Source organism: Theileria equi, chromosome 1, assembly GCF_000342415.1.
Source record: "Theileria equi strain WA chromosome 1, complete sequence".
In the NCBI taxonomy this organism is placed as follows: Eukaryota; Apicomplexa; class Aconoidasida; order Piroplasmida; family Theileriidae; genus Theileria; species Theileria equi.
This window is the reverse complement of record NC_021366.1, coordinates 1,969,452-1,984,672: the sequence shown is the minus strand read 5'-3', so window position 1 is coordinate 1,984,672 and position 15,221 is coordinate 1,969,452. Positions and strand designations below refer to the sequence as shown.

Here is a 15,221-nt window from a genome sequence, read left to right as displayed (position 1 = left end):
TCTTCCTTCCGTTGCACTCCAGTAATGACCTTAATCCTACTAAACGGAAGGGCTCCTATTAGTCGCTCAGGCTCACTACTCTGTAGTTCGCATCCCTCATTCTTCGGGACTCATCCTCCTTCCAGTCGGATAGTCTTTCGCTCTGCTCAAGATTTGGCGGTCGCCATAGAGCTCATGCCAGTAGTAGCATAGCTACACGCATTTCATGTACAAGACCAACCTTGCGATGCTAAAGAGAGACGCGGCCTCGAGTGCCTCTTTTGGCTTCAGAGTCGCCTCGTCATTTCGACTAAAGAGGTGGACCACTTCGTTAATCTGACAAATTTGCGTAAAACCCATTCAACAAACCTTTGGTGTCATTTTGAAGCTCCAAATTGATCTAACAACTCTGCGTGTGTAGGCACCTGACGACGCACACACCCAAGTCACGATATTCGCCCATTACACAGTTTTAATGAGTTGAAATGTAGTTTTTGTGTAGCATAAATGCAGTAGGAACTCGGGGCGATGTCGAGGCGGATCCACAGGTTTGTTGCTGGAGACTATGGAGAGCTGAGATCGAGTCCGGGCAAGTTTGGCCCATATTTTGCTCATTGTGAACATCAAGACAAAGTGCATGAGTCTATGAGCCCATGGATAGGTCCATATCCATCTCCATTTTGGAGTAAAGGGCGACCTGCGCCTATACACAGTCCATGGCTAATGCGTCCTCTGATCTTCTTGTCTCGTCTGTTCACCTCTTTGCTCATTCCTCCCTTTAGGATAGTGAGTACGGGGATAACGTACGTCTTGCTCCTCCAGTCTCAGTTTATGGCGGTGCTTCTCTCGGTTGGCAAGATTAAAAAGTACACGACGATCTCGGTTCTCGTCATTTTGTGGCACACTCTACTCGTCGGAATGGCAGTATGGACCCACTGGATCTCCATGGTCACCAATCCCGGATTGGTACCCAAACTTGATGGTAAGTTAAATGCGAACGCCGTCGTTAGACGGAGTCCCGAAGAATGAGGGACTAGAGCGAATGCAGTGAGCTAAAGCGACAATAATGTGTAGCATGAAGGGAGCCTAAAGAAGAGTAGGATTACCACTGTGCAAGTACGACTGTAAGGAGTAGTAGACGACCGTAGGGAGTCTCTATAAGGATGGATGAGGGAGTTGATGGCGAGTATGCAGAGTATAGGAGCTTGTGTATTTACACTGTCCAGTGAAGGAGTTAGCCATGGCTAGGTAGTAGGAAATGCTAAGCATTGATGCCCATTCTGGACTTTGGATCGTCTTGAGATGGAAGCATCGACTCCAGAATGAGTCATTAGTGACCATGAATAATCGTGGACAAGATGAATGACACTACCATGATGACACCTATGAAACCTTAAGGATGTGAGCTACTTACACATGCATCTTGAAATGGTGAATAATACTGGAACACTAAACTCCCTAGTAGAGAATGGAGGGGTCTCTTCAACTTATAGCCAATGATATGGTATATAATGATGTGAACGACAGGTAAGATCGCAAGATGACAGATGGCAGCGGATCCCGGACTTCAGAAAGGCGCCATGTTTATGGCAGGGCTGACTCTGTTGCAGTCTCTCCGTGTGGCGTTAACTGGAGCAAAGTTTGCAATGGATAGATTTAAAATTCCTCAACAACATGCCAGTTCGTTCATTAACATGGTTCATAATCCTATGGAACTGGCAACGTTTACTGGAATGGGCATTATGACTTGTCTGTCATTTATACCCGATCTTAAGGACTCTTTCAAATGGTTCGCCATTGTGACTAACACAGCACTATGCCTATCATTCACTTTACTTCTCTATGCATTCACTTCCGGAGGAGAGCAGGGAAATCTCACCTTTTACTATTGGACTATCGTATTCGTCTCGTTTATCTATGGACTAAACGTGGCATCTGTAATGAATGTAGGAAGTGACAATGCTTCCATTTTCAGTGTAGGCATTCCTCTCTCTGGTATTCAAGTTTGTATTTACTACTATGTCTTCACTAAGTTGGCTGGGTGGTCTAACTTTTCAAACGTTAGTTACTGGATCATATTCTGGCAGCTTATTATTGCGATACTAATATCGGCAGCATCAGCCGGTCTCTGGATTGCTGTTGCTATTGTTGGTACTACTGGTGGAGGAAGTGGTGGTTGTACACATCCTGCTCCTCTAGGTGAGGGTCTTGGCAAAGCCTGGTCTCCGATTCTCATGGGAATGGTAGGTATGGGCGGTATATACGCTTTCTATCCTGCTATAGCTCCTTATAAACTGACTGATGTTAGCACAGGTTACACTATCGATCTTGTTGTATTATTCGTTAGTGCTGTTCCCTCTCTTGTCATTGCAGCTTTGTGCTCATGTGGTATTGGTCTTGAAGTTGGTCCAGACAGACCATGGACCAATGATTATGACACTAATTTTGCATGGTGGCATGCTATGTGGTTGTTGGCAATTCCACACATTTCTGCCATGTTATTGTGTTTGTACACACTTCATTATCCAACTAGTGGACTAGCAAGTTATATAAAGAGTAGTGGAGCATTTGTCGGAGTTGTTACCATTACACTAAAGTTCTGTGAAGAGGGACTCAAGGCTGTTTCATACGCCGGAGCTGGCAAGCAGAATGACATCTGCAATCAAGGTTCGTGCAGTTATCAGAAAGATGGTGGCAATATTTCCTCTTTTAACACATTTTCATCTCAGGGTTTAATGATAGTCCTAGCTTTTACTGGAGACGGTTACCTCAAGACTTATTCCAAGTATGAACACGATCGGAGTAAATGGCCTACCAAAAACTTTGGGTTCTGGAAGTCCTTAGGATACTGGACATGGAGTGGAATGAAGGTGGCATGTAAGAGTGTCAAGTCCTCCTTTACCAAGAACGTCAGATGCAAGGTTTTAGGTAAATCAGAGGCCTTACTCATTGTATATGCAGATGAGGAATTTTAATACATGCCCTGAAACCTGTCATGTTTAATGGGCTACCAGACCACTCACTCATCCCTGGACATTCGTCCATGCATTAAGAAGTCTAGTGGAGAGTCTGGCAAGGCTACTGAGGGAGAGACTCATACTGAGGAGACATTCAATGCTAAAGAGTTATGCTCATAGTGTTTGTCAGTTGTCTGATAAGGATAGAGATTCTTGGCCTACTTCACGTTATGGGTTTTGGAGTTCTTGGGGATATTGGTGTAAATGTGGTTGTCGTGGTCTTTACACAAGTCTTCCTAAACTATTGACTTTTGATATGAGGACTACACTGACTCATAAAGATGATCGTTTGTTTCTTTGAATTAGAGTTACTAGGCGTTACTACAAAACACTTTAGTGCCAGAGAGACACTTTCTTGCCAGTGTGCATATATATACAGATTCTGGATAAAGTTTTGGACAAACAACCTTCAGTCGCAAATTAAGGGTCCACAGCTCTCTGAACTCATTTTTCACTTAATCATCATTTTTACACAAATTTACAGAGGAACAAATTGCAACGGAACCCTCAAAATTTGAGTATTGTAACAAGTGCAGTTCACTGCGCCCACTTGGATCGCATCATTGTAAGCGTTGCAAACGCTGCATTCTGAGAATGGACCATCACTGTGAGTTTCCCCTATTATAGTCACGTTCAACAAATAGGTCCCTGGATTAGCAACTGCGTTGGAATGCTAAATCAAAAGTTTTTCATTCTATTTCTCGTGGTATGTCTCAAGTACATCGAAATTATGCTACAGTACATCTTCCTACTTGCCATAACGGATATAACAATGGTTATTTTCCATCTGAGAACGTTCATTTTAGATGACAACTGGTGTTACAATATCGGAAAAGAGTATTTGGTTGGTAAAGGTGCTGTTATTATCATAATGGTAAGTTTTGGTCATTTCAATGTAATGTTCATATGATTATACTTTGGGTGTAAGGAATGGGTGGTTGTAGATGTTTCCTCATCTTGTTCCGTTGACACTCTCTCTGACGGTGAGCTGGTTGTGAGGGAGGATGAATGAATGATTGTCTATGGATGTTTAGTGAGAATAATAGGCTGGTGTGACTGTGTTGAGACATGTAAGGTAAGAAGTTAGAAGGTAGCATTATGAATGTCTCCAAAAGGTATAGGCATAAATATAAGGAACAAGTGCCCAAAAGAAAGTAATAAAGGTACATGTCAGGATGATGATCAAATTGTGGCGATAAGAAGAAAGCTTGAGGATGTTGGAAATAGAGAGACAGGCTACAAATATTGTATACATAGGAATGAAACAACCTTGCGACAGATAAAAGATCTTAACTATGGCGGAAACCGTCTTAAGATAGAAGGTAACGCTGGGGAATCTACTCTATTTTCCACTGTACATCCTGAAGTATGGGAGGTTACTACTTACTATCACAAAGACCACGACAATGGTAGGACAACTATAAGAGTTCCTCTTGCACTCAGAGTACAAAGTAAAACTAGTGAAGATGATGACAAGATTACCTGGTATGAAAACACTGATGCGGATGGAGATAACACAACATGGAAGAAGATTGGGAATACTAGCAATTTTCCCGAAGATGATACTGAAGTTGCTAATACTGAGTTCATACAGAAACTTAATCAGCTTACCTGTGATCTGCACAAACTTCATATCGTAAACATTTATGCAAAAAGTGATTATAAATGTGCATGTGGTGAGGCCGAGGTTAATGTTGAAAATAAGGATGGCGATGTTGAAGGGTATACAAAATATAACTACAAATACAAGACTAAGGAAAACTCCGTTAGATACAAAAGCGTCAACATTAAAGATGCAGATGACGGTGATAAACCTCTCAGACTCGATAAACATACTCCTAGTCTCTCTGTTTACTACTGGAAGGAAGATGAAAAGCGTAGAAAGAAACCTCTACTTATGGAGGTGTATGTAGATATATTTGGTGGAATTGGAGGTATGAAAGCTTATTATGGTAATAAAGGGGAACGAGATAACAGTAAATGGACGTCAATAGACCCTGAATATGATCTTGAACTCAAAGATGATGAACTTAAGGCAAAACTTCAAGAGCTCAAGTGCGAACTCTTCCATCCAGTGGTAATAGATATCTCAGTCCGTGAAACTGGACCATATGACAACCAATACTATAAGAATGAGATGAATGGACAAAAGTGTACTAATAAAGGATGTCCTGGTACAGTACAAGTTCAAGATTATCATGGTTTTACATATGGGTTAGAAAACTATACTGCTAGGAAACATACCTATGATAATGGAGGAAATAATAAGACTTTTACAATTACAAACTTCACCGGGGAACCTGATATACACGAGGACAAATTTCCAATCTGGGACGTTACGGAAGTGGTAGTATTCTTTCCCGAGCGTGATGGTACCAATACACCTTTTCTTGTCTATGTTGAAAGTGAGGGTGGAAGGATTAAGAAGTGGTACAGTAGGACTATCGGGGATAAAAGCGGTAAATTGGAGGATATATCCAGTAAACTCAATAAACCACATGAGATTCACAATATTTTTCAAGATACTCTGGAGGTTTTTAAACAACTATCGCGGTCACTATTCAGTTATGAACGAGATGGTGATAATACAGACGAAGATGAGGAAGAAGAGGAAGATAGACCTGCTAGTTCTGGTGGAGTTGAATCTGTTATTAGTACTAGTAAATCCGCTAGCACTGCTCTTGATCCAGAACATCTTGGACAGGATGGAGTTCAACGTGAGGAAGTCCCAGCAGCTGATTTATCTGACCAGATTCCTGATACAGAGTCTGAGAGCAAGATTTTCTTACAAGGAACTCCAGTGGCTCAAATGGCTGAAGATGCTATTGATGGTGAAAGACTAAAACATCTTATTGTTACTCCTAGTGGAGCTGAACGAGTCACCATACAGCTTGATAGTATAACTTCCTACTCTAATAGTCTGCAATTAATAGATATTTCTCCCTACCATGGTACTCCTATAGCTGGATATAATGCTTACGAGCACACCCATTATGGAGGGTCTTTCACTATAAGCAAGTTTATGAACGGAAAAGACAAAGCGATTTTTCCACGAGGGATTGTACCTATACGGGATGTTAAAGAGGTAATCGTTTATTTTGTTCAGTGTGATAATAGACCTCTCTTGGTTTACATCAACGATAATAGTGGGAAAGGTCATAAGTGGTACAATAATAAAGGGTATGGCACATGGATAGATATCTCTGATAGTTTGAATGGGAAATCCCCAAAACAAGCACATGCTGATAGAAGTCTTAGAACCACTCTAAAGAGAATAAAATATGAATTAAATATTAGTTGTGAAAATGAGTTGGAACAAAGATTAAAACAAAAACTACTTACTGAGACAAGGAAGCAAAGGATTAAGAAGCTACTGTATACTAAAATGAATAGACAAGAAGCGAATGAACTAGAACAACCTGGACTACGCAAGTATGAACGTTCCAGAGGACAATTTAATGGTGAAAATGAAATTGAATTTACAAAATCTCAAATCAATGCAGAGTCCCCACTCTATGGATATCCACCTCTTATTTCCAATGCTATTCCTGGATCCCAAGTTATTAAAGCTACTTCCACCCTTAATCAAGCTACTGAGGGATCTAAAGCTGCTCCTCCTCTTACTCCTGCTTCTGCTGGACTTCCTCCTGATCCTTCTCCTTCTACTGAACCTACTACTACTCATACTGAAGTTACTCCTGAACCTGAAGCTCTTGCTGATCCTGTTTCTGGTGGTATTACTATTACTGCTATTCTCACAGGTGTTGGCACATATGGTGGCCCTCTTACCGGAGCTGGTTCTCTTACTGGATTCGGTTGGTGGATCTACAAACGCTTTGCTGGAGATCCTTGGGTGAGACAGATCTAGGAGTCTATGGACTCTCCAGTAGGGATACTAGGGAATATATACTGAGGGATCTCTTCGACTCATTTCCCTTTACAAGCTCTACATACTGCCAATCTTGAACTATAAACCCACCTAATCCATGCATTCCATCCCGTAAATACTCATACCAACATTCAGATCGCAATATTTTCTTCTCTGCTCTTTGGCGTCTTTACTCTCATAATGTGCATTGACCAAGTTGTGGCCATAAGGTCGAACCGTACACCAATTGACAAGTTTAAGAAGATCCAGTTTAACCGACTGGGATTCGCCAAAACGCTCGTTCAGGTGTTTGGGTCACCCTTTAGCATTTTATGGTAAGTTGTTTTGTACTCAATATCTTGTCCTCCCAGGCTGGTTCCAGTGAGAATGAGCAACACCCAAACAAATGGCGAACTTTCCACTGAAGATTTTCTGGCACTGGTGAAGACAATGGCACTCAAGAATGGGCCCAAAACTGAAGCTGTAGACCATCCAGGAGGGATGCAAGAACACACACAAGGGCCAGAAGGAATGGTATCCACTCCTTCTGCAGAACTTGTCCCATTGAAGGAGTTGTAGATGAGATAATACTGAGCGTTGAGTTGCTGTACCACGATTGGGTGATTCCACGCCAACTTTCAGTTTTTAAAATTTCTGTACATTCCATACATTTTATCCCAGAAATCTGTAGGCTATGGAAGTTTGAGAGCGCCATACAAGCGAATATAATGAGCTTAAACGGCTCTTCTGGGCAGCTCTCGGCCAGCAGAGACAAATTGGTGGAGAAATACGGGAATACACCGATTTCAGATGGAAAAATGAATCCACAAATGGCTATGGATGCGTTTAGTAGCAAATACACCCATTTAGTGGCGAATAGTCCACTGGATGTGCTGAGGACCGAATTATTTAAGCCAATCACCGTCAGCAATCTGGAATTCACAGATTCAGACTACAAGGAGACGGAAAAACTCGAGAAATCCATAGAATTAGAGGTTAAAGTCTGTTCCAAGAGCACGATCTTCCTCAAGAAGCTCCTGGAGAATTATGAGTCAACCCCGAAGTCAGTTTTGTCGGCTGTTTTGACCAGCAAGGAGGTGATTTCGAATCTTTTAGATTTACACGAGTCATTTACCTTTGGATTGGATCGAGAATTGCCTGAAGAAGATCGAATTTTGGAGAATGTAAAGACAGCCACAAAGTTGTTTAACGGGAGTTGCATCCCGCTGGTCATGTGGCCGGCTCAAGAGACGAATTCCGAGGCTATGAAGGTACCGGAATCTGCAATATTTGATGCTTTCAACATTTACCTCTTGAGAAAACACAATAGGGAAGTATATGTTGAGGTTGGCCGGAATAATCCATTATCGCATGAGGAGGGAGGATCTCTTGAAATTGACATTTCAGATGCAACTGTGTTGCGGGAACTTTCAGATGTAGTTATAGATGAGTTGCTTTCAGCTCTATGGTGTATTGTATATATCGGGAATTTGTACATAAGAAAAGAGGACGTGCCACCAATGTTTGAGGCATATAAAGAGGAGTTTGTTAGCCAAGACAACAAGCTTGTTGATAAACTATGGTCGAAATATTTGGCCTGTTCAGATCATATAAAGGCAAGGATGCCGCATTTGAAGTCTTTGGATGAAAAGTTTGCAAGCCGCGTAATTTTAGAGCTGAATGGATTTGTCATTTTGCAAAATGCCCTAGTAACTGCCCTTGCATCGCTCTATTATCTCAAGGGGGAAATGAGTGCGTCTATCTTCAACTCTTATGCATCAGTATTTATTCTTGAGGATTTTAGCGGAGTTTACTCCTGTTCATCTGAACTGGATTGTGATGCACTCGCTGTTTCGCCAATTTTGGCTAATAATGTGCAAGAACTTCAGGCATCTTGCGTGTTCTTCCTCTCGCTATTCTATCTTATGGAGGGAGACAAGGATGGAAATATGCTCAAGATTCATGATGAATTTATACTCCCAATTTTGCAAAGATGGGAACTTGAAGATTGCACAAAGAATAAAGCACTTGCAATACCATTGTTCTTGCATTTTGCACTTTTGAAAAATGATTCGTCTCAAACTCTAGTCAATGGCATTGCAGCTCCAGAGTTTATAAGCAGGTCGTCTAAGTTCTTGCACAAGTATCCTGAGAGTGTAGAATGGATTTGCCTCTCTAGAAGCATTTTTGATTCTGATCAATTCATCCATGCTAGACTTGCCAGGTATATTTTGGCAGAATCATTTACCAGGTTAATGGAATCGCTAGAGTCGCCCTGCATTCCAGGAATATCAAAGGTTGCATATGCACTCTCCACACTCACTAGGGATGCATTCTTTGTCGACTACTTTGCAGATTTCAAGATTCTGGATGACCTATGTGCATTTTTCTCTCTGCAATTTCCATACGACATTGGAACATTTATTCAGCTACTCAATGCCCTTTTACCACTCACAAATGGGCTTTTGAAAGATGATAGTAACCAGGTGTTAAAGAATCGAGAGAGAATAAAGATTGTAATACGAACATTGTTGCGTAAAATTGATGGACTCAATATTAGTCCACTCACAGCGGATCTCGCCAGTGATGGCAAAAGTTATGTCTGTAACTCTCACACGTCGATGGAATTACAGTTGATAGCAATGTTTGGATTAGATGCGGGTACTTTTGCAGAGAACTGGAGCAAATGGGAACTTGGTGATTGTCTCTACTTTTTACCAAAAGGATCCTGTGGAATGCTTACAGAGCTTGACGTACATGATCAGTTGAAGGATGTAGCTCCTGGAAAGTATTGGATTAGAAACTCTGAGCTTGGGCTTGTCCTAGCAGATGAAGCTCCTTCTGTCCATATATCATGCATTCGTTTTAATCTAGAGGATACCCTCAGGATTTCCTATGGTAATGAGACCATTTCACATGAAAAGGGAGCCGAATTCACCATATTGAGGTCCTTGTGGGTAATTTGGAAGTCATGCATAGTTCATTTAGCCAACACACCCTACGAGCTAGATGATGTTGCCCTGCAAACTTTTGTATCTTGCAACTCGCTCTTCTCCAGGCTGCTTGTAAATTTCCCTTGTCTTTTCTACCTCATGGAGAGTCACCTATCATCCACCTTGTATGTAAAAGAGGACGACTCACCCCTTGGACACTGCAGCTTTGCTTATCATTTTACTCTCATCCTTGTCTTGGCACTACGGAGACCAAGGTTGCGTGTTGTTTTGCCAGACACAATTGCCGCTTTGTCAAGTTTTTTGGTTCCAAATTACGTAGTCCCACTTGAAGAAAATACTACAGAAGCTGAATTTCACAGATATTGGATGTTCTTTTATTCACTAGAACATATCCAAACAAAGTATAGCACGGATAACAATTTCAATATATTCCTGCTACTCTCTAGAGTTATGCAAGAGGAAGAAAAATTATTAAAGGTCTATCCTGTAACCTGTGCCATCCTTGGATTTTTCAGAGATTTGCTCAAAGTTTGTCCACCTGAACTTTGGATTTTGCATAGCGTACATCATGGGCTTTGGAATATTTCGCATTCTTCACTTACTGCACAGTCTCGCGATGTATTCATGGGAATAAGCTGCTCTCATCTTAGAAGCCTGAAATCCAGACTAGAGCATCGTGCGGGTTCCATTTACAGTTCATTCCAGACATTCTTTTTCTGTGAGATGGTTTCATTTGCCCTAAAGAGCGTTGGAACAAACATTTGTGAACTGGAATTTTCAGATGCTAACCAGCGCCTAGAAATGATACTTGCTGTTTTGGATATTGCCCTGCTAACTTCTAGACTTTTCAAGGTGTGTAACTATAATGTTGAAGGTGGAGGAGTCCCTACTGGTACATGCAATAATTCTGATGAATGGATAAAGGGTCTAGATGAACTTGGAAACCAGGTGTTGATGGTATTTTCAGAGTCCAACTACATATCGGAGCTTATTCGTATAATTTCTTGTCAAATGAACATTTTAAAGGGCAAAGAAGGGGCCTCGCTGGTTATGCTGAATCCATTGGTGTTTAGTGAAGTTTCTCTTTCGTTCTTTACACCCAGGTTGCAAAATATGCGCAAGATCGCCCCTCTTTTTTTCATGTTAGAGTCTGCCGATAAGATTGGACAAGAATGTAAAATTAACGCGAGATATCGTTGGCTTTCTCAACACTTTTCTTCTTGTGACGGTACGTCACATGGTAAAAGAATAGTTGAGCGTGCCCTAGAATTAGTTCATCAGTTGCAGATTATTGCGCTTCCAAAGAACAAGAGTTTTATATTTGGAACCCTGGCAAGAACTTTGGGTGGTGAATTCTTTTGTATGTCAAAGCTATCATCTCAGACACCATTTTTGTCAATATCTAGCTCGGTTTATTCAGAAAACGATCCAATTTCCTACTACTTGCAGGTACAGCTCGGTGCGATGCGTAGTATTTTACCTCAGGCTCCACTTGCGCAATCAATCATCTCGCATGCTTATGGCGGTTATAATTTGGCTTTATCCACGGATATATTAACCTTGTACATGTTACTGAATGAATTTTATGACAAAAAGACTCACTACCCAGGCGATAAAAACCACCTTTTAGATCAACTTGGATTAACAAAGGGGACGGATGCACTCTTGTTCATTGCTAATAAGGAAGAGGAAAGTTTTGTAGAACATTTAATCTGCACATTTTTCGATACTAGACTATGTGGATATGATGAATGTATTTCAATTCTCCGTTACTTTGTCGCCTGCTTAGAAACAAACATTGGGGCTGAATTTTTAAAGAGTGAAGGAGTATCCGTTGGATTTAATGTTTTGACAAGCTTTATAGACTCAGTATTGCGACTTCATATTTTAAATGGTATGACTATATCTCAGGTATCTCTTGGTAATATTACAGTCGTCCAACTAGCTCTAGTTGTTTTTAGTAGGCTAGTTGTCGTATGCATGGACCCAAAAGTGAAAGGTACGAGGCTTTGTTGGGAAACTGTAGATTTGGTGCTTCGCACTCTTGTAGATTTTCTTGGCGTATTTGATAGTTTTAAAAACCTATTTAGCGAAATAAAGCTTGAGGTTTTACCAATGTTGGATTATAGACGTGGTCTGGATAGCACCCTAGATTTGTCCATTCCACTATCCAGAGGCGAAGCTGTTTTGGAAAAGAAGGTGGCTGTGGTTGAAATTATAGGTTCCATTTATAGCATACTCTCGGCCGTTTCTCTCTATTTGCCCATGGAACGACATGATGATCATTTTTTGAAAATTGTAGAGTATGTTTCTACAAGTTGGGACTTTGTGGAGACACTGTTTCCCACTTGTAGCTACGACAATGGTTGCTTTACCAGAACAGGGGACAATTCGTCTATAGACTGTAATGACAAGGAAACCAGGTTAGGACTATGGCTCGGTGACGATTTACTAAATTGGCTACCCAGATTGCTAGATTTTGCTTCAAAAATGAATGTTCCTGTAGAAAATATACTTTTAAAGAGTCCTGTACATGATATTTGCGCATTTGATTTTTCGCTGCTAAAAGAGGATTCACAAGTGAATGGATTCAAGATGCAGGATATGCTCTCGCTGATGATGAGACACATTTCCGGAGTCCCAGAGCTAAACTTTGTGTCACGGCTTTCACAGGGACGTACTTTTGTGGATACTGGAGCTGAAAATAGGACAGTTTGGGAATTTTTAAACTTTGGAACTGCGGAAAATTATGGCTTGTTTTACTTGACAAACGTTTGCCGATTTTCTTGCATAAGTACTATTCTCATGTGTAAAAATGGGTACGGTACTAATGTTTATGATTTGGAAAATGTAAAGAATTGCATAAAGATGGTCTCTCTTGTTGAGTCTATGAATGCGTCGAAACTCAAGACAATGACTGTCCTTTTTGACATTGTAAAATTTACACGAGAAAATCCAACTGCACTCAAGGTCACAAAGCCATTTGAAACTTTTGCCATAAATCTCACAATGACTGCTCAACTTGGGCTAGCCAGCCCCTCGATTTGTAACGAAAACTCTCTTTACCTTGGAATCTTGATAAAACTCTTGGCCACCATTGTGGATGGCGCAGATGTAAAGGGATTGATTCAATCCTTTGATCAGCACTATTCAGAGTCTGGACAATACTCTAGAGATGATGTTGAAACGTTTATAATCAACGTGTTTGGTGGATTTATTGCTCAGCTTGTTCAATTTGTGAGCACCAATCTTGCTGCATTTGACAAGGTTCCAGACTTGCTTTTCGGAAAGGAGAGTGGATACAAATTTCACAAGAGATTTTTTGTCAATTCTAGAAGGGCTGTAAATGGTGAACTTGCACTAGACGAAGAACTGGTATGGATGCAATATATAATCTTGCATTCTTTTCCCGCCTTGTACAGACAATTTTCTGGTATAGTGAACAAAGTACAGAAGACAAATAGTCAGGTGGAAACCTTGTACAGGAATGTTGCAAAACACGTAATTACCAGTTTATCTCGAGTATCGCATCATCTTCTTACTCTTTGTTGTCGCTGGGAGAGGCAAATTGTCAAGATATTGTCTCAATTTTCTCAGCCTGGTAATGGATATTTATGCGCAGAAATATTTGTGTCAATATTCGCTCCAGTGGTTGCCACTTTGGCGCTAAAGGAAGTTGTTGCCACACCGCTAAACAAGGACCAAGGACACGATTTCCTATTTTTGCTATCGGATATACTCATATCGCACAAATTCACATCTTGTGTTCCAATGCCTCCGTCGCTAATGGAATCATTGCTAAATTCAGAACATTTGGAATCTAACAAGAAATACCTATTGGAGAATTTTAAAAATAAAGCTGAGCTTCGCTACGAAAATTGTAACCTAGTTTGTGCAATGGTTGTAAAATGCCTGGATCACCTACTTTCAATGTTCATCTTTGCCCTCAAGCATGAGAGTGCCGAGCATAGCCTCTCGCAACTCATAATAAAATCGCACATGATACAAAAAATATACATGTATCCCTTTGCAAACTACTTTGTACAACCAATAAACTCAATAACACCAAAGAGTGCTCTGGAATCATACCTTGGACCGGAAAGATACGGATGCAAGGACAAGAGAGCCGTAGTACAGGGAAACTGCATAGAAGTTTTGGAAAGTTCAATCAACACTTGGTATCCCTATTACATCCAGGACAAGAACAATGTACAAAGCAGGTGTAACCTTCACTTGTTGCACTGCAAAATACTCTACTTTGTTTCATTACTCAACGTGGATGGATCTGAAAGTGTACACATTTTAATGCTTTTGCAAACGCTGGAGAAGAGGGCAAAGCACGTCCTTACTGGAGGTGTGGTGAGCGTTGCGCAACTTGAGGAGGCGCTACTTTACTTTTCTCTCTTGAGAAAACTGCCACCTCGTTTATCGCTATCTCATGCAAATCTCAAGACAATATCAAAGTTTCTAAAGTGGTCAGCGGTCCATTTTGACAATCTGGCGGATGTCATTCATGGTAAAGGTAATCGCGCGGGAAGTGTAAAAGCGCGCACGAAGCACCAGAGTTTGCTCTATTTGATTTTGGAAAATGCAATGACATTCACATCCCTCTTGCTTGATCTAAAGGTCACTTTGGATTTACAAGATGAATTGCCACCAACCGCCGATAAATTCTTGACGTATGGGCAAGATTCTCAGGATGCAGTTGGACTGACAAGGGAACAATTTGTTTCATCCATTGCCGCTGGTTCGTTTACTGGATGCAGAGGTACGCCACTTGGTCCCTCTTCCATCAGTTTGGACCTTGTCCTTGCCATTTTCAGGATTGTCGTGGATCTGGGATCAATGGGTTTGTCCGTGCTGGACGATTTTACCAAGGCACCAATTTTGTATGGGTACAAGAATGGAGATCAAATTTTGCTACCAATGGCAGACCACTTTTCAGAGCCTGTTTCTCATGATAAAACTCCAGTGGAAACTCTCACCATTGAAAAGTGTGGACATTTTCTGGTACAGGTGGATCCAATGGGTAAGTCGAGTGCCAAAAACCACTCGATTCTTCCGGCTGCAATTGAGCTTGGAGACTTGCAAAAGATTGCAGAGGTTATTGTAGAAAAGTCTCTGCTCTTTGGGTCGCAATTCATCAACACATTATGCCTGCAAAATTCGCTCAATAACCAGGGGAGGAGGGATCTCTTCTCACCAAATTCCTTCACTCTTCTCAGTGCGCTATGCTCGGATGTTGCAGCTCACAAGGACGTCACTTCACAGTCTCTGCAAGAGTTCAATTCTGTGATATCAGACTACATTTCAAAGAAGAAACTAGACGCCAAGAATATCCACAGCACATTTGGAGACACCATAATCTTCCTCAAGTAGTTTTTATTTCTTATTCATTAGTTA

At 41.1% G+C, this 15,221-nt stretch overlaps 2 protein-coding genes across 2 annotated transcripts, besides 1 other annotated feature; both read left to right on the top strand.

The window, feature by feature from the left end:
• Positions 1–456: 456 nt before the first annotated feature.
• On the top strand, positions 457–7,525 carry BEWA_026980 (zinc finger protein DHHC domain containing protein). The gene is made up of 7 exons (XM_004829458.1): positions 457–527; positions 762–961; positions 3,481–3,603; positions 3,641–3,702; positions 3,736–3,870; positions 7,021–7,199; positions 7,236–7,525. The coding sequence occupies exons 1-7, from the start codon at positions 508–510 to the stop codon at positions 7,441–7,443; spliced, it is 927 nt and encodes a 308-aa protein (XP_004829515.1). The 5' UTR covers positions 457–507; the 3' UTR covers positions 7,444–7,525.
• Positions 6,605–6,663: a sequence feature (GA-rich).
• Positions 7,526–7,592: 67 nt separating the features above from the next.
• Positions 7,593–15,197, top strand: BEWA_026970 (hypothetical protein; the record flags this gene model as incomplete). Its single annotated transcript, XM_004829457.1, has 1 exon — positions 7,593–15,197. One exon carries the CDS (start codon positions 7,593–7,595, stop codon positions 15,195–15,197), a length of 7,605 nt encoding a protein of 2,534 aa, XP_004829514.1.
• Positions 15,198–15,221: the final 24 nt, after the last annotated feature.

Coding starts and splice junctions, on each gene's coding strand:
- BEWA_026980 (XM_004829458.1), top strand. CDS start 508: ATGTCGAGGCGGATCCACAG. Junction 528..761: donor ATGTCGAGGCGGATCCACAG/GTTTGTTGCTGG, acceptor TCCTCCCTTTAG/GATAGTGAGTACGGGGATAA. Junction 962..3,480: donor ATTGGTACCCAAACTTGATG/GTAAGTTAAATG, acceptor ACAAATTTACAG/AGGAACAAATTGCAACGGAA.